The 27,661-nt window shown below is 39.0% G+C and overlaps 1 protein-coding gene across 1 annotated transcript in view; it reads left to right on the plus strand.

The window, feature by feature from the left end:
• Positions 1–220: 220 nt before the first annotated feature.
• Positions 221–27,661, plus strand: part of HPGDS (hematopoietic prostaglandin D synthase) — a 30,216-nt gene continuing 2,775 nt past the window's right edge. The window contains exons 1-5 of the mRNA XM_047798981.1: positions 221–246; positions 7,342–7,483; positions 13,936–14,028; positions 19,858–19,967; positions 25,144–25,242. Of these exons, the coding sequence (XP_047654937.1) occupies positions 7,351–7,483; positions 13,936–14,028; positions 19,858–19,967; positions 25,144–25,242 (435 nt within the window). The 5' untranslated portion in view covers positions 221–246; positions 7,342–7,350. The remainder of the gene's footprint in view (positions 247–7,341; positions 7,484–13,935; positions 14,029–19,857; positions 19,968–25,143; positions 25,243–27,661) is intronic.

The raw sequence follows: 27,661 nt of genomic DNA on the forward strand, positions 1-27,661 counted from the left end.
CAAATATTTTAGGTTAGTTATACACAGAGATCCTATAAAATGCCAAGAATAACGAGAAGTCTTTGCAGATTTGCACTTTTTTTGCAGGCTTATTTCATCTAAGAAATGAAGGAAGAGACTTGTGTGGAAGTAAGTCACCTCTTCTCCCATTGGCTGGTGACCCTGTCTTACTCATCATATAAAGCCAAGATGCAGTCACATATGAAGGCAGAGAAGATACTAGAACTCCACAGAGATACAGCCCAAGTAAGTGCTATGATTGATCTGTACAAAGATCAGAAAAGAGACAGTCTTCGCTCTTCAATTTAGGGTTTATTTTTATCACTGTCATATTCTGCACATGTCTGAGTGACTGTCTTGTGACCTGTTTTGGGATTGAACCGTAAAATAGTTAATACTCAATCCCTTATTTTTAAGGTTTCTATCCATCAAAATTACTCTGAAAACTGGGTCTTGTTTTGCTTTTTTTCAATTTTCTGTTGAAATCTTTAACGTACATTAAAAAAAAAATTTGAATACTAGCTTCCTTTGCCAGAAAGTTGAGTTTGGATTGCTATCCCTTTTCTGGCAGAGACTAAAATTTTTGAGACTGGATTTTACAGCAATATAAAAGTTAGAATACAGGCTTAGTTAAAATTAAATGGTTTTATTATGGTAGTTTGTGTTTTTGATGATTGCTTTAAAATTGCCTCTGGGATTCCTATATTTTGTTGTTGTTAATCGTTGGAATGCATTGGTGTTATATAAAATAAAAAGATCTATAAACCCAGGAGAAAGGAAATATCCAAGGTAAAATGTTTCAAGAACATGATTATATTCTATGTAAGATACTTAACTTCTAAACAGCTTTCGCATTTATTAAATGCTGTATTTTCTTTTGCACTCAATGGCTATGTTCATGAGTTCCTTTGTAAAAGGTTCTATCCAGGGTGTTTGTTCGTCATCCATTCATATGTTCTTTGAGAAACTGTAGATTTTCCTTTTCAAACAGCAGTCTAAGTAAGCATTTTATTTATCTGTTGAATTAAGAACATTACATAACTTTCTTTGATGTGGAAGGAAACAAGTGGTTGGTTTTTAGGTGTAAAGAAGATCCTTAAGCAGGATCAAACATTTTACTTCTTGTTTCTATATCATTTTGGAAAATATATGCAGCTTTCCCTATATAAGGTTCCCAACCCGGAACAAAAGCGGCAGGGCTCAGAAAGGAAGCTAACAGGAGATAAGAGATCCGCCTGATACTGGAGTTTGTCAAGGCCAATCAAACCCATTTAGGTCTACAATTCACCTGGGTGCTATTTCTGTGTATTAGGTGAAGTCGGGGTCTAATTATGCATATCTTTTCCTCCTTTATCTCTGCACCACTTTGGTCCCGTTCCTTCATGCCCCACGGCAATACCTTGTCTGTTGTATATCTGAGGCTCTATTTTGGGAGGCTCTGCACCTCCCTCTATCCAGCCCTGAACATCACATTGCTGTTATTACAGGGCTTTGCCCATGTCTCGCTCGTTGGTAGGTCATGTCCTCACCTTCTTTTCTCTTAATTTTTCTTGGCTCTTTTGGTCCTTAGCATTTCCACTTGAAACTTAGAATCAGGTTCATCTGTAGAGTCCCTTGGGTTGATTGCAGATAAGGGCAACTTTTTCTCTTTCTTCCCATTCCTTACATAGGTTATTTATCATTGTTTGACCTTCGTCAATTATCCCGGCCATTTAGGACCATGCTGAAGAGTAAGGGTACCAGGGAGCTTCTTGTTATTCCTGACGCCGATGAAAATGCTTCCATTTTGGTCCCCCATTATGTATAACGTCTGCTCTATGTTTTTTGTAAAGATTCTATTAGATTAAGGAAGTTTTTCTTCCGTTCCCAGTTTGCTGAAGACTTTTATTTTGTTTTTTGATGGTTTTGATCACAAATTAATGATTAATTTTATTATTAATCTAGCACCCATTGAGAAGATAATATGGCTTATGGGTTTTCTCTTTTAATCTACTGAAAAATATACATATATATTATACAGATATATTATCAGTATATTAGTATATTATACAGTATAATTATACAGATGAATGTTTGTATAACAAAAATACAGATGAATATATTATAGTATATATATTAACTATCATATTATACAGATGAGTTCCTATCATGGCTCAGAGGTTAATGGATCTGACTAGGAACCATGAGGTTGCAGGTTCTATCCCTGGCCTTGCTCAGTGGGTTGAGGATCTGGTGTTGCCGTGAGCTGTAGTGTAGGTCGCAGACTCAGCTCGGATCCTGCGTTGCTGTGTCTGTGGTGTAGGCCAGCAGCTACAGCTCCGATTGGACCCCTAACCTGGGAACCTCCATATGCCACGGGTGTGGCCCTGAAAAGACAAAAAAAAGAAAATCATATTATACAGATAAATGTTATATTAGTATATAACATAGGGTATATTATATACTATATTATACAGATCAATGTTTTGGGGTTGAAACATCTTGCATTCCTAGGATAAACCCTGTCCTGTCATTACATGTATGTCAGGCCACTCAAGATGGCTGTTGTCTGGCTCTCTGTACACCCCCTGCTCCACCAGGCCCTGATTCACTCACATGACTATCCAATTCTCTTAATTATAGGGCTTAATTAGTAACTGCCTATGTGCTTGCCCCCTGTCCCTGCTGCTGCTTTCCCTGGTAAGTGATGAGCCAACCTGTTGTCAATTCGCCCTATAAATGGTAGCGTCTTCCCACTATAAATGGTCGTGGGACTGGTTGCCGCGTCCTGCTTGGGGTCTGCTGTGCACAGTGGGGTGTTGCTCCAGGACCTTTCACCTCAGACGTGTAAGATCCGCTCTCCAATAGCCGTTGACGTATCTGTCGTTGTCTTCGGGTTCTTTCCTTGGTCTCGAGGCTGGGCAACTACAAGGTTTGCAGGGCTGTGGGGTACAGTCAACATTACATTGAATTTCCTTTTATACCCTACTAAATTTGAGTAGCTAATAAGTTACTTGGATGTTTATATCTTTATTTATAGGTGATTTTCCTCTTTTAACATCTTCACACTTTTTCTGTTTTTCTATTCTTTGAAACTCCTTATAGCAGATAAGGATTATCTTTTCCTTGAGGGTTCAGTAAGATTCACCTGCAAAATCAGCTGGGCCTGGTATCATTTAAGGGTGTGACTAATTACCAATTCCAATTTCTTCCCCTTGTTAAATGCAAACTTTCAGTATCTCTTGATCTGATTGTATTAGTTTATGTGTTTCTCAATGTATCCATTTAAGTCTTCACATTCAGTGACAGTTATTTGTAGTGTTATGATATATATTCTTTTGTGTCTGTGCCCGTGGCATGTGGAAGTTCCCAGGCCAGGGATCCAACCTTGACAAGCCAAGTCCTTAACCCAGTAGGCCATCAGGAAACTCCGAGCTTATGATTTTTAATGATCTACTTTATCTGCTGTTCTAACCCCCTTTTATTTGTAATTTTAATTATTTGTGACTCCCATATATTCTCCTCTGAATCAGCTTTACTGGAGGTTTGTAATTTGACCTTTTTTAAGTATTTTATAGAAAAGCCTGCAGGCTCTAGCTGCAAGCAGTACATCCCTCCAGCCTCTTATCTTGTGTGAAGGATTTTTTTTTTTTTTTTACCTTTTTGGCCATGCTCGGGGTATGGTCAGATTCCTGGGCCAGGGATCAAACCCTCACCACAGCAGAGACAACACCACATCTTTAACCCACTGTACTACAGGGAACTCCTTGTGTGAAAGATTTTTATTCCCCTTTATTGTGAAGACTCTAAGCTCCTGGCTGGCTGTTGCCTCTCTCAGAATTCTGAGTCTAGCTCACGGCATTTTGTTTCTGTCCATTTGGCCAGGCAAAGTTCTAGCCTTAATTCTAACTTTAGATTTTCGTTTTATGTAATTTTTCACTTTTTTTTCCCTGCAGCAGAATAGGTTTATTGAAGAACATGATCTGGAGAATTTGAGTCCAATCAGATCACACAAAGCTGGAGAATTTGAGTCCAATCAGGTCACACAAAGCTGGGACTCTCACTCTGCTAGGTTCCCACCATCCTTCTCCCTCTTTCTTCTTAGTCTCTCTTTTTTTTTTTTTTCCAACAAATACCGGAGTTCCTGTTGTGGCTCAGTGGGTTAAGAACCTGACATAGTCTGTGAGGATGCAGGATGCGGGTACAATCCGCTACCTTAGTCAGTGGGTTAGGGATCTGGCAGTGCCTCAAGCTGTGGCATAGATGTGGCTCTATCCCACGTTGCTGTGGCTGTAGTGTTGCCGGGCAACTGCAGCTCTGATTCAACCCCTAGCCTGGGAACTTCCTGGCAGCGCTAACTCTAAAATCACGAATTCCCTTCCACGAGTCTACCTACTTGTTCCTCAATGCATCCCTTTGTGGGGGTGGGGATATGTTTTAACTTCTTCCTTTAGTTCATCATCCTTATGACATAAAGGCTTTAACAAAGTGAGATCAATGTAACTGATAATATTGCTAAATGCTACCAGGGGAAAAAATATATTCTAGACACTATCCTCTAGACTTATCTTTAGACTATTCTAAATTTCCTTATCTGTTTTCCTTGGCCATTGAAACATTTACTTGGAATCCCTCCTGTTAGTTTTTATGCAAAAGCTTATAAAACACAGGAAGGGTTTTTAGAGCCAGTAAATATTTCCAACAGCATTTGCCTTTAGGACTTATTTTCCATGTTATAAAATGTGCACATATATCCTGAAAAACAAAAGTCTTCAAGTTTGGAGTTTCATAGCTGTAAAAATCAAGAAACCAGACTCTTGTTCAGGAGAAAACACAACCCGGCAGGTAACTACAGAAATGTGATTGCAAGTACAGTTGGATTAATGAGTTATGACTGCTGAAAGGATGTTCTAGAAGGAAAAATAAGCATTTGTCAGCGGTTCATGGGCCTGTGCCAAATCTGAAAGATCTATTTACAGAGTAGACAGCTAGCAACCTGTGCTAAGAATTTTTAAATGTCTTCTTTACTTGAGCAAAATACACCCCGTGAGTATTGCAAATTATCAACAAAACAACTCCTTCATTTTCATGTGCAATTATGTGGTATTTGGCCAATTGAGAAAAGGTCATGTTTAATTTTTAATGCTGATTATATGGACCTAGATGACTCTATTTACACCTCTAATGTTTATAAGAAAAAAATGCATTGTTTCTTTTGGAAGCATTGACCAGCATAGAAATCAGTTAAAAATTTTGTGTAAAATGATTTTCAAATAAAAACTGCAGCCAAAAATGATACTTTTTCCACTCTGAAGACTATATTCATTCTTAAGATTTAAAACCAATAGACCAAGGAATTGTAAAATTATGCTTTTTACTTCCTACATAGAGGGTTCCCTTTAATTTGATCATGTAAAATGGTTTCTTTTTCTGAAGGAAACTTACTGTCTTTTTATTTGTTTTTGTGTTCCATCTTTCCCATTATTTCTAAGAAACCTGGAAAACAGTCTCCTTGTTTTGATGGGCACTTCATTGGAACTTTCCATATGCGCATTACTCCTCCAGAGGAGTTTGGGGCTGTAAATCTTGGAATTTTCATTCGTCTAGTCTGGTGAATTCTGTCTGCAGACAACATTCTCTCACATGCTGATATGTGCCACACTTGGCTTGGGTAGGGGCTTGCCTGGTTAATCTGAGTCGGTAGGACACAGGGTGGTTTAGGTGACTCTGTCTCTTACAAGGAGCAACACCTTGGAGTTCCCTGGTTGCCTAGTCGTTAAGGATCTGGCATTGACACTACTGGGGCTCATTTTCAACTCCTGACCTGAGGATGCTCCAGGCAGTGCCGGAAAAAAAGGGGGGGAGCACCACCCCCACAGCATCTAGATGTGGAAAACTCAGGCCCAGAGAAAAGGGTTCATAAGTGCCATCACCATCATTTCCTGGACCCTGAGGGGGTCTAGATAGGCAATCAGACAGTTATTTCCGGTCATCCTCTCCACAGATAGACACTTGAGATATGAGCTTGGCAATCTAGATTTTTATGATGTGTGGTCGATCTTTTATGTGATGTGATTTCAGATGAAACTTTGTTTTGTGACTTGAGCCCAACTTTTCTTTTTCTTGAATATTCCATTAATTTCTCTGAAAGACTTCCTCAGTAGAGAATAAACTGCTTATACTTACTGCTTTAAACTTGATTTACCATTTTTATTTAATTACGATCATTATTATATAGATTTCAGTGTGCTGTATTTATGGTGATGATTCTTGACTATAGAATGAATTCAGTATTACTGCATTGTGCTAAATGCTTTCCATGTGTTACCTCATTAAATTCCCAAATCCCTAACTGTATATCTATTTACGAAAAGTGGGCTTTGAATTTCAGAGAGATTTTGTTGACTAGCCCAAAGGTATGTGAAACTAAGGGAAAGAACTGAATTTCAAATGAACATGTTTCTTTCACAGCTGCCTAATCATTAGAAAATGATAATGCATTCCACTTTAGTGCTTATCATTAACTGTTTATAAAACAATGGAAATGAAATGATACAGATTACAGAACACTCAGAAAATCCTAATGACCTCCATCTAACCAATATGGTCAGCATTAGGAAACTTTCTCAAATGTAAGGAAAGCTGGCTTTCTTCCTTCCTTGGGAATAAAGAACGATGCTCACCATTGTCCCATCCCAGCAGATGTCCCCACGAAGGGGTATGCTTGTATGGTGCACGCAACCCAATAAATCCTTTGGAGCATGGATGTAGCACAAGAGAAGCGAGCAAAAATTCCCCAAGCCCTTGACGCCTAAGGGGAAAAGCAGCAGAGGAGGGAAGAGAGGGGATGACAGATTGACACGGCCGGTTCACATGCCTCTTACATGTACCCTGCCCTTGCAATCCTTACCCAGCTGTCCTCACACACTCAGCTGTGTCACCAAAGCAAACAGCAAACCAAATGTCAACCACCACTCATTACAACTGGCTGAAGGCAGGACAAAAATATCTTAAAATGGAAAATTTTTGACTTTCTCCTCTGCAGGTTGGCATATAGATACACTCTTACTCCGAAATCCTTTTATTTTACTCTGATATCCTTTTATAAATAAAGCTTGAATTTGGTTATTTCACAGGAATGTTCCAGCTGGTTCTTAAAGGGAGACAGTGATGCTCTGATTTCTCTCAAGTCTTCCCCGTGTGTTATTAGGCTAGTGATTTATAATTCTGGTTTTGAAATATTCTCTAATATCTCCGGTTATCTCAGAAGATGCCATAAAGTTTTCAAAAAGTCTGCCAAGGAAAATGTGGAAACATCTCTAGAGGGCTGTTAAAATAATCCCTCTATTTTTCTCTTTCTAGAATCACACCATGCCCAACTACAAACTCACTTATTTTAATATGAGGGGGAGAGCAGAAATTATTCGTTATATATTTGCATATTTGGACATAAAGTATGAAGACCACAGAATAGAACAAGCTGATTGGCCCCAAATCAAGCCAAGTAAGTAGCATAAAAATAGTGCATGGAAATGCATGTAGGTAAAATGTTTCCAGAACCTTTTGTCTTCCTCAGGAAAAAGAAAAATGTTTTTAAATCTCATGTAGCTTTACATTGAGAAGCATCAGTTCGGGTGAGTTAAATAAATGCTATGTGACTCAGGAAATGTCCTATTTGAGGTGAAAACTCAAACCTGACAGAAGGAGCATCTAAAAATTACCCAACACGAAGCTCTATCAGAAGAGCTGAAATGGAGAGATACTGAGGTCAAACTTTTGACCACTGGTTGGATGGGCTTGCTCAGATATCAATAACGTTTGGACAATGGATCTGATAAGCTGCTCTAACAGAAAACGAAGCTCCAGTGGCTTAAATAACAAGGAAATGAGTTGCATCACATAACTGAAAATCCAGAAGTAGGCTAGGTTTCAACCGCTGACTTTATCTATTTTTCCTCCTCTGTGTGTTGACTGCACCATGCAGCCAGTAGCAATATGTTGCTGCAACCCCTGCCTTACAGCGTGGAGCAGCAATACGGAGAGGCTATAAGAGAAAGCACTGCATACCTAAGTGTTGCCAGAGGAATGAGGAGAAACTTTCCCAGAAGACCTCAGCAAACCGCTCGTGTCTCACTGGCTCAAGTTGGGTCACGTGTTCATTTCTGAACGAATCTTGCAAGGAGGTGGCAAGAACCTTAGGACATCTAATCCAAGTCTGAAGCCAAGGATGGAAGGAATTTTCATGAAGCTTATGAGTGGGTGAGAGAGGGATGGATACCTTGAACAAAACTAGGGTCTGTTTGAAACTGGGGTATATTTGATCAGAGAAAAAAACAAATTTATAGTTAGGCAGGAGCCCAGTGAAAACATGATACGGAGTTCCCATCGTGGAGCAGTGGTTAATGAATCCGACTAGGAACCAGGAGGTTGCGGGTTCGGTCCCTGCCCTTGCTCAGTGGGTTAACGATCCGGCGTTGCCGTGAGCTGTGGTGTAGGTTGCAGATGCGGCTCGGATCCCTCATTGCTGTGGCTCTGGCGTAGGCCGGAGACTACAGCTCCGATTCAACCCCTAGCCTGGGAACCTCCATATGCCCCGGGAGCGGCCCAAGAAATAGCAAAAAGATTAAAAAAAAAATGCTACTTAGCACTCAGGACAATAAGGAAGAATTGAGAAATATTATACAGTAGGGAGTTCCATTGTGACTCAGTGGTAAGGAACCCGACTAGTATCCATGAGGATGTGCATTTGCTCCCTGGCCCTGCTCAGTGGATTAAGGATTGATGTTGCCATGAACTGTGGTGTAGGTTGCAGACTCTGCTCAGATCTGGTGGTGTTGTGGTGTAGACCAGCAGCTGCAGCTCTGATTCAGCCCTTCGCCTGGGAACCTCCATATGCCACGAGTGTGGCCCTAACAAGAAAAAAAGGGGGACAGCTGAGGGAGTTCCTCTGTGGCGAAGTGGGTTAAGGACCCGGCATTGTCACTGCTGTGGCTTGGGTTCAATCCCTGTTCAATCTCTGGCCCAGGAACTTCACGTACTCTGGGATCTGCCAAAAAAAAAAAAAAGCACTTAAAAAAAAAGGAAAAAGAAGTATTATTCACAAAACAAACACCTGTGTGTTGTTCTCAGTAAGTTGTAAGTCATCTTCTAGATGCTTGCCATGTTACCTAGAGATGCTAAATGTTATGTCTAAAGTTATTTTTATGACTAGATTATTAAAAATTCACATAAAGATGAGGTTGAAGGAAACTATCGAGTACATGTAGAGTGACAGCACTTGGAGATACTCTGGAGACCCCGTTTCATTTAATTTTTCTAGCATATCTATGTGGGATGTATTGTTTCTATTGTGTAGCCGGGATAACTGAAGCACACAGTTTAGGTAATTTTCCCAGGTTCACAGCCCTAGCAAGGTTCAGCTGATTTTTCCACCCAGGTCCATTTGATGCTGTGGTTCAATTGTTTGCGTTAGATAATGCCAACAACAATAATTATTTTAACAATAAACATTGCCTCATGACTTTGGGAATCGTGAATTCGTTGAGTCATCACCCCTGTAACCACTCTTTATCTTATCAGAGAACTCCTCTCTGATGGGATATAATATCTTATTTCCTGTTCTTCTGAAACTTTCCCATTAATATCTAAGCATTTCTTCTGATACCAGAATGTGTACATGAGCTTTTCAATTCTGTGAACCAAAAGTAGGTGAATATTAATTTTATCCATTAATTAAGATGGGTAGCAACCTGTGAAGATAGTACATATAATGAATTCTGCCTTTTATATTTTTAGATAAAAGTGCTTTGAATTCCTCATACCCTACGGTATTATTAAAATGCAATTACTATATTTTCTTAATATTTTCATAGATTCTTGGAGTTGAAAGGGATCTTAAGGTTAGTGATGATTAAAATAGCTGTTAAATGTTTTAACAGACACCCAACACAAAAATGGCTGAAAGAGGATATAAATTTTTTTTTTTTTTGCATAAAAGCCCAGGTCAGTATCCCAGTTCTGTTCCATGAAGTTATCAAAGATGAGGTTCCTTCTTTTCTGTTCCTCTATCACCCAATGATAACCGCTTCACTCTCCTTCCATATTCCAGCTCCCAGGAAGCATAAAAGAGAAAAAAGAACACCTTCTTCCTTTTAATAGCATGACCATAAAGTTTCACACATCACTTCTGCTTATATTCTTTTGGAAATAATTTAGTCACAGGTCATCTGTTACTACAAAGGAAACTGGGAAACATTAACTTTATTGTGGGTGACTGACTATCCAGCTAAAAAGTCAAGATTTTATTACTTTGATTTAAAAAAAAGCTAATAATAGAAGTTGGAAAACAGTTTCTATTACAAATTTTATCTGGACTTCTTTCCAACTTAGGAAGGCTCTCTGGTGTTTGAAACTCGGTATGACCACCCCCTCTGCTATCATCTCGAATATCGTTGTGCAAATGTGTTTATATCTTTTCTCTTCTTTGTTAACATTAAAGCATTTTTTTTTTAAAGGCACCCCCCACCCACCCCAAGGAGAAATTAACCTTGAAAATGATAGCACAAAATTCTGGAATCTAGACAGCAAGTCAAAGAATGTTAAGGTGATTTAATAAGCCAGTAATGCTTAAATATAATCCTTCCTGGAGGAGAAGCAGCAAGCTGAATTGCTCCAAAGATTCCCCCAAAAGGATCAGGAATTGGTTGCAAAAGATAACTTTAAGAGCCAGGCTGATAAAGGATTGCCTGGAAGACTGTGAAGAAACATCGTGACCACAAGATCCCTTTTTCCCAGTTAGAAGCATGGACACTACTTTGTTGTTTGTTTTTCCTTTTTTGGCCACCCCTATGGCAATATGGAAGTTCCCAGATCAGGGATCGAATCCAAACTGCACCTGTGACCTATACCACTGGTGCAGCAATGCCAGATCTTTAACCCACTGTGCCACAGCAGGAACTCTAAGTTTAAGAGAGGATGGACCAAGAGTTCCTGTCGTGGCTCTGAGGCTAACAAACCTGACTAGCATCCATGAGGATGCAGTTGCAATTCCTGGCCTCGCTCAGTGGGTTAAGGATCACGGCGTTGCCGTGAGCTGTGGTGTAGGTTGCAGACGCGGCTCGGATCCCGCCTTGCTGTGGCTCTGGCGTAGGCCAGCGGCTGCAGCTCTGAGTAGACCCCTAGCCTGGGAACCTCCATATGCTGCAGAAAGGGCCCTAGAAATGCCAAAAAGACCAAAAAAAAAAAAGAATGGCAAGTCCAAAGTTAATCTATATTTGAGAAAAGCCTCTAATATAATGCAGACCTGAAACCAAACACCTCTGAAGATTTCAAGATGATGTAGCGAGGAAAAAAAAAAACTTCAAAACTATAAAATCCTCAGAGAAAAGAGAAGAAATTCTATACTCTAAAAGGAATAGTTGGAGACAAAAAGTTCTTGAAGCAAATTGATAAAATGATGAAAAGTAAGTAAACCCCTCAGAAAATATAATAGGAAAAATGAGAGGAAAAAATAAGGAAAATTGAAAATCATTCAGTTTAGGAGGTCCAACATCTCTGAAATTCTGTGAAGAGAGAACAGAAAGGAGAGGGAGGAGAATTTTTAAAAGTATCTCCCTTACACAGAATTGAACTCTACCTCCATGTGGCTTTGACACATGGGTCTTGGACTTTTTTTTTTTTTTTTTTGCTTTTTAGGGCCACACCCACAGCATATGGAGGTTCCCAGGCTACAGGTCAAATCGGAGCTACAGCTGCTGGCCTACACCACAGCCATAGCAACGTGATATGTGAACCTCATCTATGACCTACACCACGGCTCATGGCCATAGCGGATCCTTAACCCGCTGATCGAGGCCAGGGAATCAAACCTGAACCCTTATGGATACTCGTCGGGTTCTTTAACCACTGAGCCAGGACGGGAACTCCCGATTCTTCTATTTGATTTAGATACCTTTCCCATGGACTATCTCAGATCTGCAGTCACATCTAGGTCCAAGGGACAACTCTCTCCTCTTTCTGGAGTGTTCCATTTATTTCCCCCGGTGTGGATTTCCTCACCACCCAAGTAGAACAAGCTCCTATTAGACCACGCCTGCTATTTTACGTGTGGTGCCTGTGGGGAAACAGAATGTTCCCGGCATAAGAACAGCCCAGAGCACAATGGGACCATCACTCCTGGCACAAGTCTAAACATTATTCTAAGACATTTTACCAAGATCACAGTAGCTATTTTGGCATCCATATCACACTGAGGCCTTGCATTCAGCATCACTAAATCTCTTAAAGCTTTTTGACAGGTGGTTCCTGTTAAGTTACAACTCCAACCCCCTGAAATTATTTTTCTGGAACCAAATAAAGGACTTAGCATCTGTCTTCTTAAATTTCTTCTTGTTAGATGCAGCGCAATATTAACAACTGTTGGCAGTGATCCCAACTTTGGCTCAAATGCTTCCAGTAGCTGAAAGCTTACCATCTCCTAAGAAAACACATTCCACTGACAATAGTCCCAATGGTAGCAGGATTATTCTTCATCTTGAATTAAAATCTGCCCTTTTAAAAATTACTTTTTGGGAGTTCCCATTGGGGCACAGTGGTTAACGAATCTGACTAGGGACCATGAGGTTGTGGGTTCAATCCCTGGCCTCACGCAGTGGGTTAAGGATCCGGCATTGCCGTGAGCTGTGGTGTAGGTCGCAGACAAGGCTCGGATCCTGCGTTGCTGTGGCTCTGGCATAGGCCGGCGGCTACAGCTCTGATGAGACCCCTAGCCTGGGAACCTCCATATGCTGCGGGAGCGGCCCTGGAAAAGGCAAAAAAAGACCAAAAAAAAAATTACTTTTTGGTTCTTGTTCTGCATTTTACAGATAGTCAGAATAAGTAAGATTCTTCTTCCACATGTTAGCAGTGCCATCTTGGAGGTGAGCTTTTATGTCCCACTTGGTTCGTTCTGTCTCCTGTAGGGAAGAGCATGACGTTCTTTGGCCAACAGAACATAAGGTGGCATAAGGTGGTTTTCAGACACCTCTCTCACTTGGATACCATCTTCTTGGCTTGCTCTGATTTTTAGTATCTTTCTCAGAACATGGCTCTTAGAGCTAGAAAACAGCTGAGCAAGAGTTCCAGCTGACCTCAGGTTGGATCTCATCTCTACCAGGTGTGAGATCTGGACTATTTACATAACTTCTCTTCATCTCATTTCCTCCTTTACAAAATGAAATTGTAGTTAATACCTACTTCATAGGGTTTTTGTAAGTATCAGGAGACCCAGTGGGCATGTCACATGTTTAGTACAATGCCCAGCACAAAGGAAGCTCTCTCCTTCCCCACAGATATTAGAGACGTCATATACTTTGCTTCAAAGAAGGCATTACAATTCATGTCAGCTTTATTGGGCACTCTGTTTTTCTTACTGCAGTATCTCAGACACCTAGAATAGTACTTGGCACACTTATGAGGTAAGTACTCAAAGATGGTGTCATTACCGAGCTGAACCATAGTTCATCTTGTACTTATTTAGTGCATACTAAAGACATTTATTTGAAAGTTGATTGTAGTAGTTTTATTAGGGTCATAAGATTATAAGTGGCCCTTTTTTCTTTTCCCTCTCTCCAAAATAATTATGTATTTAAAACTAAGGCATTGGTTGGGAAAATTGTGATTAATTCATTTGGCTAAGTATATGCTTTCAAAAAGATGGTGTTTTGAGAGTTCCCATCGTGGCTCAATAGTAACAAACCCAACTAGTATCCATGAGGCCTCGCTTAGTGGGTTAAGGATCCAGCAATGCTGTGAGCTGTGGTGTATGTAGGTCGCAGCTATAAAAGACAAAAACATAAATAAATAAAAAATTCTGTAATGTTACTGTCGTGCTTTGTTTTTATAAAATTACCAGTAAAATATAAATATTATAACTTGATTTTGTTCTGGAAGTTGATTCTTTGCTCGTTCTATTTTAAGCTCTTCCATTTGGCAAAATCCCCATTTTGGAAGTTGATGGACTTAACCTTCACCAGAGCCTAGCAATAGCAAGATATTTGGCCAAAAATACAGGTAATGTATTTGTGTTTAAGGTTTTTTTGATAACTTAAATACATGGTATGTATTCAGTAATCATTGAGTAACTTTATTATTTAATGGGATTAAATATAGTGCAAAGGAGAATGGGATTAAATGCCAGAGATGTATAAATATACCATCTCTATCATTTTAATCATCCCTGAGTTCTCTAGACAACTTTATATTACCTTGTCTCCAAGGTGTTATTGAAATTTAGCTGAAAAATTGGACAGATATGTCTGAACTCAAGCTTTTGCTAGCATTCTTATTTTATCAGAAGTTATCATTTATCAGAAAATTAATAGGAAATACATATGGAATAGGGAGGTTGAAACAACTCACACTATTAAAGTCATGTACGCAGTGTTGGAGTTCCTGCTGCAGTGCAGTGGGTTAAGGATCCCGGTGTCATCTCTGGCAGCGCAGGTTTGATCCCCAGCTCAGTGGCAGTGGGCTAAGGATTCAGTGTTGGTGGTTGCAGCTGTGGCTCAGACTCCATCCCTGGCCAGCAACTTCCATATGCGTGGGTGTGGCCAAAAAAAAAGTATTCAAATCATGTACCCAATGTCCCTCATTCTAATCATGCTTAAAAAAAAAAAAAAAATACAAGAGGAGTTTTCCTTGCCTCCACCAAATGCCATCTGAGGCATTCCGAGTGGACAGTTGTCTACTGGATTGTTTAGTTATCTCAAGTGCTAACGTGATGAGAATGAGGAGAAATAAGGGACAATTAGTTCTTGTTTTTGCCTGATGCCCTTTCCTAAGCTCTGTTGTCTTCTGCTTCCCCTTCTACTCCCCTAACACACTTTTCCCCCCCTTTTTTGGCTACACCTGCAGCATATGGAAGTCCCCAAGCCAGGGATCTAAGCTGAGCTGCATCTGTGACCGTAGCTGCAGCAATGCCAGATCCTTAAGCCACCGTACCTGGCCAGGGATCTAACAGCCAATGCTACAGAGACGAGCCAAGTCGTTAACCCACTGCGCTGCATTGGGAACTCCCCTAAACTCTTTTTGAGTGAAAAACTACACTGGCTTCTTTTAAAATCTCTTTCTTTTTAAATAATCTGCAGAGTTCACAGGGTCCACTCTTGACTCTATCATCTTCTCCCCTACCCCCACAACCACTGCAACTCAAGCCACAGACAGACACCTGGTTAACTCACAAATAAAATGGCCATAATTACTAGACTTTCTTTTGGACCAAAAGTAATGTATATACATCAAAAATACAAAAATTTGTATTACCCTAACACATGCCTCAGCCAACAAAATTTTTTGGAAGTTTTGAAGAAATGGAGACGACGTCTATGGAAATCTGACTTTGAAGTGAGAAGGACATTTGAGTTGAGACTGAAAGTACACCTAGAATTTCAGGAGACAGACTTGGAATTGAGCGGTGTTTCTCAAACTTTACACCTTGGGATTGCTTAGAGGCTCCTTAAAACACAGATTGTTCAGCCTTGACTTCAGAGACTGTGATTCAAGAGGTCTGGGGTGGGAAATATGCCCTCTTACCAATATCCCAGGTGATGCTTATGCACCACTTTGGGAATCTCTGGGCTGGAACATTCCAAGTAGAGAAAAAAATGGCAGGAGGAAAAGAAAAGAACCTCAAATTTGCTGGGTGGAGGGTAAGTAGAAAGAGAAACAGAAAAATGATTGGGATCTGGTAAGAAAGATCCAAAGTATAGATGTCAGTCCTTAAGCAAATGTAGGGTTTTTTTTTTTATTGAAATATAATTGATATATAACATTATCTTAGTTTCAGGTGTATGACATAATGATTAATATATGTATATATTGCCAAATGTCTAGTTAACATTCATCACCACACAGTTATAGGTTTTTTTCCCTTTATGGTGAGAATTTTTAAGATTTACTCTCTTAGCAACTTTCAAATATGCAATACAGTATTAATTGGCTCTACTCACCATGCTGAACCTGACATCCCAGGACGATTTTATCTTGTAACTGGAAGTTTGTGTCTTTTGACCACTTTCAACCATTTGACCACTCCCCGCCCTGCTTCTTCCTCTGGCAACCATCTATTCTCTGTATCAATGACTTCGTTGTTAGCAAATTTTAAGATTCCACATATGAATGAGAGCATACAGTATTTCTCTTTCTCTGACTTCATTTGTAAGTTTTTAATTTAGAAAAGCTACATAACCATCACTATGAGATCAGGAAGATTATTCTGGCCCTCCTTTGTATTTGTTTGGCATGACTGCAGGATGTCACTGCAATAGTTCGGACAGCAATGGAAAAGGAGGACTGAGGAAACTACGATAAAGTTTGTGGACGCAGACTCATCACAGGGCTGGAAGACATGCGCGTATGTGAAGGGCAGGCTATTCGAGCAGAAGAGTAAGGTCGGGCAGATAACAGCTTGGACACAGTTCCTTGTACTCATAGCTCCTTTTCTTTTTCCTCTTCATCCTCCTCTTCTTAAAAAGAGTTCCGTAACTTGCAGTCCTTTTCATTGCATCTTTTCCAGTCGGCCAAAGGTGCCGTGCAGGCAAGGAATTTATCCCTTTTGTCCACTGCTGTAGCCCTAACCGGTGCCGATGGACAGTTGGAGTCCAGTAATTATTTGTTGAATGAATGAATGAAGAGCTGGTTTAGAGTAGGACATGATAACTCCGTTCTGGGATTTGTCAAAGGAAGTTCAGGGGCCAAAAGGATACACAGAGAACTATCCTAAAAGAAGCTGAGTATATGGACCTGGAATTTAGGACTAAAAGTGTTGAATAAGAAGTCATCTGCATAGAATTGACAGCTGAAGCCTTGAGTATGGAAGTCAAGGTAAGGATGAAATGAGTGAAGAGGACCTATGATACAGTTTGGAAGGACTTACCTCTTCAGAGAGGAGAATCAAGCTTCGAACATCACACGTGAGAAAATACAGTTTACAGAAAAAAAATCACTAAAGCATTTTCTTTCACTTGTAACAGCTGCATTGAGGTGTGATATACATACAGTTCACTCATTTCCAGTATACATTTATTTTTAGTAAATTTATATATTTGTACAAAAGCAATCTTTTTTATTTTTATTTTATTTTATTTTATTTTGTCTTTTTGCCATTTCTTGGGTCGCTTCTGCGGCATATGGAGGGTCCCAGGCTAGGGGTCCAATTGGAGCTGTAGCCACCTGGCTACGCCAGAGCCACAGCAACGAGGGATCCGAGCCACATCTGCAACCTACACCACAACTCATGGCAACGCCAGATCCTTAACCCACTGAGCAAGGCCAGGGATCGAACCGGAAACCTCCTGGTTCCTAGTTGGATTCGTTAACCACTGCGCCATGATGGGAACTCCCTCTATTTTTTAACTGAAGCATAGTTGACGTACCATGTGTACATCATATCACATATATATGTTACATGTGTACAACATAGTGATTCACTATTTTTTTTTGTCTTTTTTGTCTTTTGTTGTTGTAGTTGTTGTTGTTATTGCTATTTCTTGGGCCGCTCCCGCGGCATATGGAGGTTCCCAGGCTAGGGGTCTAATCGGAGCTGTAGCCAACCGCCTACGCCAGAGCCACGGCCACGCGGGATCCGAGCCGCGTCTGCAACCTACACCACAGCTCACAGCAATGCCGGATCGTTAACCCACTGAGCAAGGGCAGGGACCGAACCCGCAACCTCATGGTTCCTAGTCGGATTCGTTAACCCCTGCGCCACGGCGGGAACTCCCCTGATTCACTATTTTTAAAGGTTATACTCCTTTTATGGTTATTATAAAATATTGTGCAATATATTCTTGTAGCTTATTTTATACCTAATAGTTTGTACGTCTTAATCCCTACCTCTATGTTGCCTTTCCTTCCCCTCTCCATTGGTAACCACTAGTTTGTTCACTATATATGTGTCTGCTTCCTTTCTGTTTTATTTACTAGTCTGTTCTATTTTTTAGATTGCACACATGAGTGATGTCATATAGTGTTGTTTTTCTCTGTCTGACATTTCATTCAGAGTAATGCCAAGTCCACCACTGATGCAAACGGCAAAAGTTCGTTTGTTTTTATGGCTAAGTAGTATTGCATGGTGTGTGTGGGTGTGTGTGTGTGTTGTATATATACCACATCTTCTTTATACTTGCATCTGTTGCTGGACACTTAGGTTGCTTCCATACCTAGCCAACTTGGAATAATGCTGCAATGAAGATTGTGGTGCAGGTATCTTTTCAAGTTAGTGTTTTTGTTTCTTTCAGATAAATGCTCAGGAGTGGAAGTTCTAGATCATATAGTAGTTCTAGTTTCAGTTTTTTGAGAAACCTCCTTACCATGGAAGGAGGAAACTGCTTATCACAGTGGCTGCACCAATTTACATTCCCACTACAGTGTACATAAGTTCCTTTTACTCCACATCCTTGCCAACACTTATTTTTGTTCTGTTTGATGACAAGTGTGTAGTGATATCTGTTTGTGGTTTTGATTTGCATTTCCCCAGTGCTTAGCAACGCTGAACACCATTTTCATGTGCCTTTTGGTCATCTGCATCTCCTCTTTGGAAAAATATTTGTTCAGTTCTTTTGCCCATTTTAATTTTTTTATTTTTTGGTCTTTTCTAGGGCCGCACCTGTGGCATATGGAGGTTCCCAGGCTAGGGGTCTAATCCGAGCTGTAGCTGCCAGCCTACACAACAGCCACAGCAGCACAGGATCCGAGCTGCGTCTGCAGCCTACACCAGAGCTCATGGCAACACACGATCCTTAACCCACTGAGCGAGGCCAGGGATTGAACCCGCAACCTCATGGTTCCTAGTTGGATTTGTTAACCGCTGAGCCACGATGGGAACTCCTCTTTTGCCCATTTTTAAATTGTTTTTGTCTTTTTGGTGTTGAGTTGTTTATAGTAAGCTATTTATATATGTTGATATTAGTTCCTTATCAATCATATTATTCGCAAATATTTTCTACCATTCAATATATTTGTCTTTTTGTTTATGATTTCCTTTGCCTAAACACAACCTATTTTAGAATGCTTCTATACTGAAGCATTTTAAATTGACACCAATGAGAATATATTTAGGAAGACTAATGACTCCTTAGCAAAATAATGATCAATGAATGGAAAGAAGGAAAAAAAAAACACCTCTATTATTTTAAATTTATAGTTTCCAGGAAGCAAACAAATGCTGAGAAAAATTATCTGTACAAATAAAAGTAATTCTTTCTACAAGATGAATGGTAACGAATGTACAGGTTATTTACTGTTTGTACTAACAAAAGATTGGAAACATAACCAATCAGTTGAGGCTAGTTAAATAAACTGTGGTATTTCCACTTAAAGAAATCCCACATACTGAAAAAAGGGCAAGAATGCCCTTACGGCACTTATACGAAAAGATCTCCAGGATACATGGGGGAGGCATGTATTGAGTGGGATATATATTGTTATTTTCATTAAGAAACAATGGAAGAATACAAAATAAACTAATGAAAATGGTTAGCAACATGATAGGTAGGTAAGGGAGCAAAATGAAGTGAATGGGGATGGGGCAAATGTTAGTCTTCATTGGATACTGTTTTATATTGTTTTTCATTTTCATTTTTTAAAAAAATGTATTGAAGTGTAGTTGATTTACAAGGTTGTGATAATTTCTGCTGTACAACTGAGAGATCCAGTTATGCATGTACACACATCCATTCTCTTTCACATTCTTTTCCCACATAGATTATCACGGAATATTTTCTTTTTGTTTTGAATTTTTGAACCATATAAGTATAATGTGTATTTTTTTAAAAAGTTTTACTATAGTAAATTAAATTGGGCATATTCTTGGGCATAAAATAGGCTCTTTGCATTCCACAGATTTGGCTGGAAAAACAGACTTGGAGCAATGTCAAGTTGATGCAATTGTGGACACGTTGGACGATTTCATGTCTTGCTTTCCTTGGGCAGAGAAAAAACAGGATGTAAAAGTAATGTGATCAATTTGCTGTTACTGCCATTAATCATATCCACTCGCCAAAAATTATGTAAGGTGCTTTTAACAGTTTCTTTTTATCAAAGTATGACATACCTATAGTTTTAAAATATCAAATTACATTAAAAAGGTTAAAACTAAATACTACATAGATTCCCAGCCCTATCTCTTCATATGAACGCTTCCTCAGAGGCAACCTTTCTCCTAACACTTTTAGCTGTTTCTTTAGGATTTATACGTATTCATATTTCTATAGGATATGTAAGTATGGCTTTCTTTGATTCACTAATTTTAGAGTTTTGATAGACTTACTAAGTCCCGAGAATTTATCTCTTACGTCGTCATTCTCTTTATTTCCCTTCCCCCCAAATCCCGATATGAAAACTTCATGGTGAATATTCAGTCATTACATTAGTATGCCTGTGCAAATATTGTGCAGAACTGTGACTGTAGTATACTTTGATTATATTTCCTTTCTCACTTTCCTCCTTAAATTAGTAACTGCCTTCTTCACTTGCTTAATTCTTTTTACTTTTATTGCTCAACCTCCCACACTATCCAATAGCCTGACCGTACAATCTTCCACAAAGTCAAAATGATATCAGATAATGTATCATTTCCATTATTTTCTTGGAGATTTCCATCCTTCTTTGTAGAGCTGTCTATGTTTTGGAGTAGCTGTCATTCTGGGGCTTCTCCTCCCTGCCATCCCAAGAATGTCTTTCTTGAGCTGGAGTCCTGTTTCCCAGATGCCACCCTCTGCTTTTACTCACCCCTTTGTTTACTTGGTGCGCATTTCTAGTATTCATATCTTTTCTCATCAAGCCATCTTCACTTTAACTTTTGGAAACTGCTGTTGGAGTTCCCGTCATGGTGCAGTGGAAATGAATCCGACTCGGAACCATGAGGTTTCGGGTTTGATTCCTGGCCTCGCTCATTGGGTTAAGGATCCGGTGTTGCTGTGAGCTGTGGTGTAGGTTGCAGACATGGCTTGGATCCCGAATTGCTGTGGCTCTGGTGTAGGCCGGCAGCTGTAGCTCTGATTAGATGCTTAGCCTGGGAACCTCCGTATGCCTTGGGTGCAGCCCTAAAAGCCAAAAAAAAAAAAAAAAGTGCTGTTATCTTCATTTTCATTTTTGTTTCATGTAGTGTGAACAACTTGCCTAGGATTATTTAGCTGGTAAACTGTACACAGGAATTCATATCCCAGACACTCTCACACTCGATGTTCTTAACCCCTGGCTATAATGCCACAGTGCCACAGCCAGGATTCAAAACATTTATGCTGGGAGTTCCCTGGGGGTCTAGTGGCTAGGATTTGGTGCTTTCACCATTGTTGCCCAGGTTCAGCCTCTGGTCTGGGAACAGAGATCCCACTTCGAGGCACTGCACACTGTGACGGGGGAAAAAAAAAAAAAAAAAAAAAAAGCTGCTCATGAGTATTTATCTACATGTTATGGCATAAGGCCTGTATCCAAAAGCTAAGCACAAAACAAATGGCAATCTTATCAATTTACTTAAGCAGTATTTATTCCAAATACTGCTTAAGTAGGACCCTTTGAGATATTTGGAACACAAAAGTATTCACATTTACTGATTCCTTGACATAAATGTAAGGTATGTGGGGAGACACACACGCACATACATACACATACCTAACTAAGACAAGGTCTTACATCAAAGCTGAGCTCTGATGGCAGAAATACATTTGGGCTCTGGAGTCATACTGCCAGGCTTGAATCCTGATTCTGCTTTTATCAGTTGTCACTTAAATCCCTATCAGATTTTCACTTTCTGTGTCTCTAAAGTAGGGATATCATAGAATCCCTATGCAAGGGAGAGGGAAAAAAGAGCAAGAATGCCCTTAAGGGACTTACAAGATCTCCAGGATACATGGGGGAGGCATGTATTAAGTAGGATATATATTCTCATAGAAAAGAAAACTTTGAAGAATGTTGGAGGATTAAATGTACCTATGGCTAGGGAGACAGTGTTCAGTAAATATTAGGTATTTTAATTAATACCATGTCATCCCATAGTTCCGTGTTCATTGTTTTTCCATTTATTTGTCAGACACAGCATCTATAGTTCACATATCTTTATAAATGCAGTGGCGCAGTGGTTAACGAATCCAACTAGGAACCATGAGGTTGTGGGTTTGGTCCCTGCCCTTGCTCAGTGGGTTAATGATCCAGCGTTGTTGCCGTGAGCTGTGGTGTAGGTTGCAGATGCGGCTCGGATCCCACATTGCTGTGGCTCTGGCGTAGGCCGGTAGCAACAGGTCCGATTGGACCCCTAGCCTGGGAACCTCCATGTGCCGCGGGAGCGGCCCAAGAAATAGCAAAAAGACAAAAAAAAAAAAAAAAGAAAGAAAAGAGTATCTAAAGCTTTTTGTTCCACATAGGCTTGCCTTTCTCTGTTTCTCTACTTTGTACCTTTCTGTGGCTGAGGCTCCATAATAGAAGCTGCCTCCCAGAGGAAAATATTCTTTGAACGTTTATAAGAGGAACTCTACCTTTGTGTTAGAATAACAATGATCTTACATACCACCTACCTCCCCCCAAAATTCACAGGACATAATCTAAGTTCATGAACAAAACATGCTGCAGAAAGACTGTGGAGACAGACTATCTGATTAATAAGTAGAAGCTGGCCAGTGTACAATGAAACACGCACAAGTCTTTTGTGTCTCTTCGCCCAGTCTCTCTGTAGTGGGTTGCGTTGCTGCCACCTTGTGGTCAGGTAAAAAATTTCAAAAGCAGAATATTGATGTAAAGATGGATAGTGAAAATAATCCTCTCATTACATGTGCTTTAAAAAGCCATCAAAGTCCCATAATTATAACTGTTTCAGCAGTGATTGCTAAAATTTACATTTCCAATTAAAATTTTTAAAATTAATTCAAATTTAATTTAAAAGGCAAATTATGTCTCTGGGCTTTGGTCACACCGATAATCCTTGAAAATACCACTAGTGTTTCTGTAGTTATTCAGTGCATCTGTTTCAGTTTTTTTTCTCTGAACAACAAGGCGGGGGTGGGGGTGGGGATGAAGGATAAGCAGGACTGAAGGAATGTTAGTGACCCATTTCTAATACTAAATGATTTTCACAGCGTGCATTTGAAAATAGTGCTTTGGAGAAATATACAAACCTCCCTAATTCTTCTAAAGCTCATTTGATAGAATCCTATAGCAACGATTTTTTTTTTCAAGGTGGAAAAATCTCCTGCTTTATAATTCTCTGGAGGAGGAGGAAGGAAATTTCTGAGTCCATCACATGTAAGAGCAGCTGTCTAGGGTTTATCAAGAATTTTAAAAAGGATGTGTAATCAAATTTCAGTTTCTTTGGGTTATTTTGGTGGGTACTCTTGAAAATGACTCATGAATATGAAGGGTTATGCTGTTTAGCAATTTACATTTTATTAGACTGAATGATTCTCACCAAACACATAAAGAGAACCTGGGCTAAAGGAGAAGTGAAGAGCTCAGAGATAAGATTTTTATCTGGCACTGCATGTACAAAGCACTGATGTACCTTATGCTGTGGAAATGCACAGTATAAAAAGTAACAGAATTACCCAGGTGAGCTCACAGGAGTTTTTAGGAAGCTGTTGAGCAGCTACATCGTGCTGTGTTTAACTCTCTCCTATTTCTTAGCTATTCTAGGACAGCCAAGCTGCCCATTACCGCCCCACCTGATGCTGAGCTGAGCCTAGTTGTGGAAAGTGCCTCGTGTTTCTGGGCCCATTGCCTCTCAGCTCACAAATTCTAAGGGTCGAAGGACTCAAACTGTTTTATTTAGAACTATGAATTAACCATAGAAATAGAACCTTATGTACAAAGGTGGTATAGAATTGTGGAAAGCAAACTTTTCAAGCTTCAGTCTGTGAAATCTGGCAAACATTAGGCAAATAGGTAATAATGCTTTTGCAAACTGTAGGCTACAAACACAAGGCATATAATCTACATTACCTAGCTAAGTCATAATAACAACAGGAAGTAAATCAGCAAATTGATGAGGGAGCAAACCACTATATGACTCAGTAAAAGCTGGATTTTATCATAGGTCATTTAGGAATATTAATTAATGATATTGCATGTTTTATAATATTTTTGAGTTTGCTTACATTTCATATCTGTGATACAAATAAGCTCAATTTTCATAGATGTAAACAAATAAATAGTTCTTACCAAGAAAGAAGCCATGAATAAATGATTTGCTCTTGAGAGATTCAATAAAAAAATATAATTTTTTATTTTTAATTTATTTTTATTTTTTAACTTTTCATCTTTTTAGGACCGAACCCATGGCATATGGAGGTTCCCAGGCTAGGGGTCCAACTGGAGCTGTAGCTGCTGGCCTACACCACAGCCACAGCAATGCCAGATCCTTAACCCACTGAGCAAGGCCAGGGATTGAACCCGTGTCCTCATGGATGCTAGTAGGGTTCATTAACCGGTGAGCCATGACAGGAACTCCAAAACAGATAATTTTTAAGATGAGTATATATAATTTTTTCTAAGGGTATTATTCAGTTTGTAATAATACCTTTCATATTATATCAAAAGGGGGCACCTAGATGATGGATTCAATGCAGTACAATGTCAGGCCCAAGAGAAGAAATCCATAAAGGCCTAAGAGGATAATGATTCATTATGAGTTACTTCCACTAAGCACAATAGTAAGAGGAAAGACTGCCAAACTGAAGGAATCTAGCCTTACAAAAATAACATTAATTTCTTTACCTTCAGTTATATTATTTAACTTTAAAGGTAGAGAGGATTAAAAATGGGGGAAGTTTTAGAAATGTAAAAAAGGTAATGGAATAATTTTCATTAACAAAAATTAAGATAACAATTATGAAAAGATTTTATGGATGAAATACATAGTCATTATATACAAAAACCTGTAAGAACTGAAGACAAAAATATTTATTTTTTAACCCATGAGTAATAAAGGAAAGAATAAGATCCACAGAGGACCACACCTGAATCTTCATGTCATAAAATTTAAAAAACAGACAACCACCACCAATAACATGGAGCTACTACTCCTCTTTCTTTTTGAACTCATGTGGGAGGGAGAATGAAAATGGAAAAACCTACTTCCTCTTCAAAGCATATTATTTTCTTTCTATTTTCCTTAAAGCCATCTTTTTCTCTCTCTCTTAGGATCAGATATTTAATGAGCTACTTACATGTGATGCACCTCATCTTCTACAAGATTTGGACACATATTTAGGAGAGAAAGAGTGGTTTATTGGGAACTCTGTGAGTATGTTTTACACCTTAAAAAATATAAGCATATATTTATATATGTGTATATATATGAATAAACCAAAAACTTATAAAAACATATTCAAAACAGTGTTATCCATGGTGAAAGGATAGTCAGAGAGCAGGGACAAAAGCTAAACTTTTGAATAAACCTTATTTAACTTTGTTAACATGAACTAAATGTTTTATATAATTATATAACAAAAAAAATTTAACAGCTATCACTGAGGAAAAAAAAGTGAAACAAATGAATTTGTATCAAGTTGGTGCATAGAGTATGTAGATAAGTACCTCTGTACTCATAGTGAAAAATTACTTTAAGAAACATCATTTGTAAAGCCCAGTGATTGGACTATACATCTCATTATAGATATTCTCTCAGGACAAAGAAAAAAAAATATTGTGCACCATTTTCAGTTCATGATATACTTTATCTCATGATAAAGAAAAAAACATTTTGTGTCTTTTTCTTTTCCTTGAAAAAGTGACCAACCCAATTGTTCTGGGCAACCCCTAGAACCCAGATTCTGGTCTCTAAATACTAAAAGAAATCAGAGCTTCTTGGATAAACAGCTCTTCTCAGTTGGGACAGGAAATGTAAAACAATTTTCTTTCTCTAGTTGCTTTAGGTATAAGGTTTGGTGGTTTGAGATTTTTCTTGTTTCCTGAGGTAAGCTTATATGGCTGTAAACTTCCCTTTCAGAACTGCTTTTGCTGTATCCATAGGTTTTAGGTTGTAGTGTTTTCATTTTCATTTGCCTTTCAGTATTTCAAAATTTCCTCTTTGATTTCTTCAGTGGTCCGATGGTTGTTTAGTAGCATATTGTTTGGCCTCCAGGTTTGTGATTTTGCAGTTTTTTTCTTGTAGTTGATTTGTAGTCTCACAGCTTGTGGTCAGAAAAGATGCTTGCTATGACTGCAATTTTCTTAAATTTACCAAGGCTTGTTTTGTGGCCTAGCATGTGATTTATCCTATACAGTATTTCTTTTCTTCTTCTTCTTCTTTTTTTTTTTTTTTTTTTTTTTTTTTAGGGCTACACCCACAGTGTATGGAAGTTCCCAGGCTAGAGATCCAATTGGAGCTGCAGCTGCCAGCCTACACCACAGCCACAGCAATGCTGGATCCAAGCCACATCTGAGACTTACACCACAGCTCACAGCAATGCTGGATCCTTAACCCACTGAGTGGGGCCAGGGATTGAACCTGGGTCCTCATGGATGCTAGTCAGGTTTGTTACTGCTGAGCCACAAAGGGAACTCCCTATACAATATTTCATGTGCACTTGACAAAAATGTGTATTCTGTTGCTTTCAAATGGAATGTTCCATGTTTATCAATTAAGTCTATCTGGTGTAATGTATTACTTAACGTCAGTGTTTCCTTACTGATTTTCTGTCTGGGCAATCTGTCCACTGATGTCAGTTAAAGTCCACTACTATTATTACTTTCTTGTCAATTTCTCCTTTTATGTCCATTGATATTTGCCTTATATATTTAGGTGCTCCTATGTTGAGCGTATATATATTTACAATTGTTTTATCTTCTTACTGGATTAATTCCTTGATCATTTTATAGTGTCCTTCTTTGCCTCTTTAACAGTCTTTAAAATCTATTTTTTTTTGATAGAAGTATTGCTACTCTTTCTTTTGATATCCATTTGATGAAATAGCTTTTTCCATCCCCTTACTTTCAGTCTGTGTCTTTAGATCTAAAGTGAAACTCTTTTAGAGAGCATATATACAGGTCCTGTTTTGTATCCATTCAGCCACCCTGTACCCTTTGGTTGGAGAGTTTAGTCCATTTACATCTAATGTCATTATCAATAAGGGTGTTCTTATTGCCATTCTGCTAATTGCTTTTGGGTTATTGTAGATCTCCCCCAGCCACCCCTGCCCTTTCTTGTTTTCTCTTGTGACATGATGACCATCTTTAGTAGTATCTGTTTGGATTCTTTTTTCCTTTTTGTGTATCTATTATAGATTTTTGGTTTGTTACTGTAAAGTTTTTATATAGCAGTCTATTTATGCTTATATATATGATTGTTTTCAGTTGTTAACCTCTTCATTTCAAATGTATTTTAGAACCTTGCATTTGTACTCTCACAATTATTGTTTTTGATATTTTACATATCATGTTTGTCATATTTTGTGTATCCTTTGGTTGCTTATCGTGGCAATAGATGATTTTACTCCTTTTGTATTTTAACCTTCTTACTCTCTTTATGTGTAGGTGATTTTTTACATTTACTTTATGTTGGCTTTACCAGTAGCTTTTTCATCTTATAGTTTTCTTGTTTCTAGTTGTGGCCTTTTCTTTTCTGCCTAGAGAAGTTCCTTTAACTTCAAGTGCTTCCCCCTGTGAGGGCTGTGAGTGTCCTTTTAGTTTGGTGGGCTATGTTAGGTGGCCTTATAAG

Source organism: Phacochoerus africanus, chromosome 10 (genome assembly GCF_016906955.1).
Source record: "Phacochoerus africanus isolate WHEZ1 chromosome 10, ROS_Pafr_v1, whole genome shotgun sequence".
Taxonomy (NCBI): domain Eukaryota; kingdom Metazoa; phylum Chordata; class Mammalia; order Artiodactyla; family Suidae; genus Phacochoerus; species Phacochoerus africanus.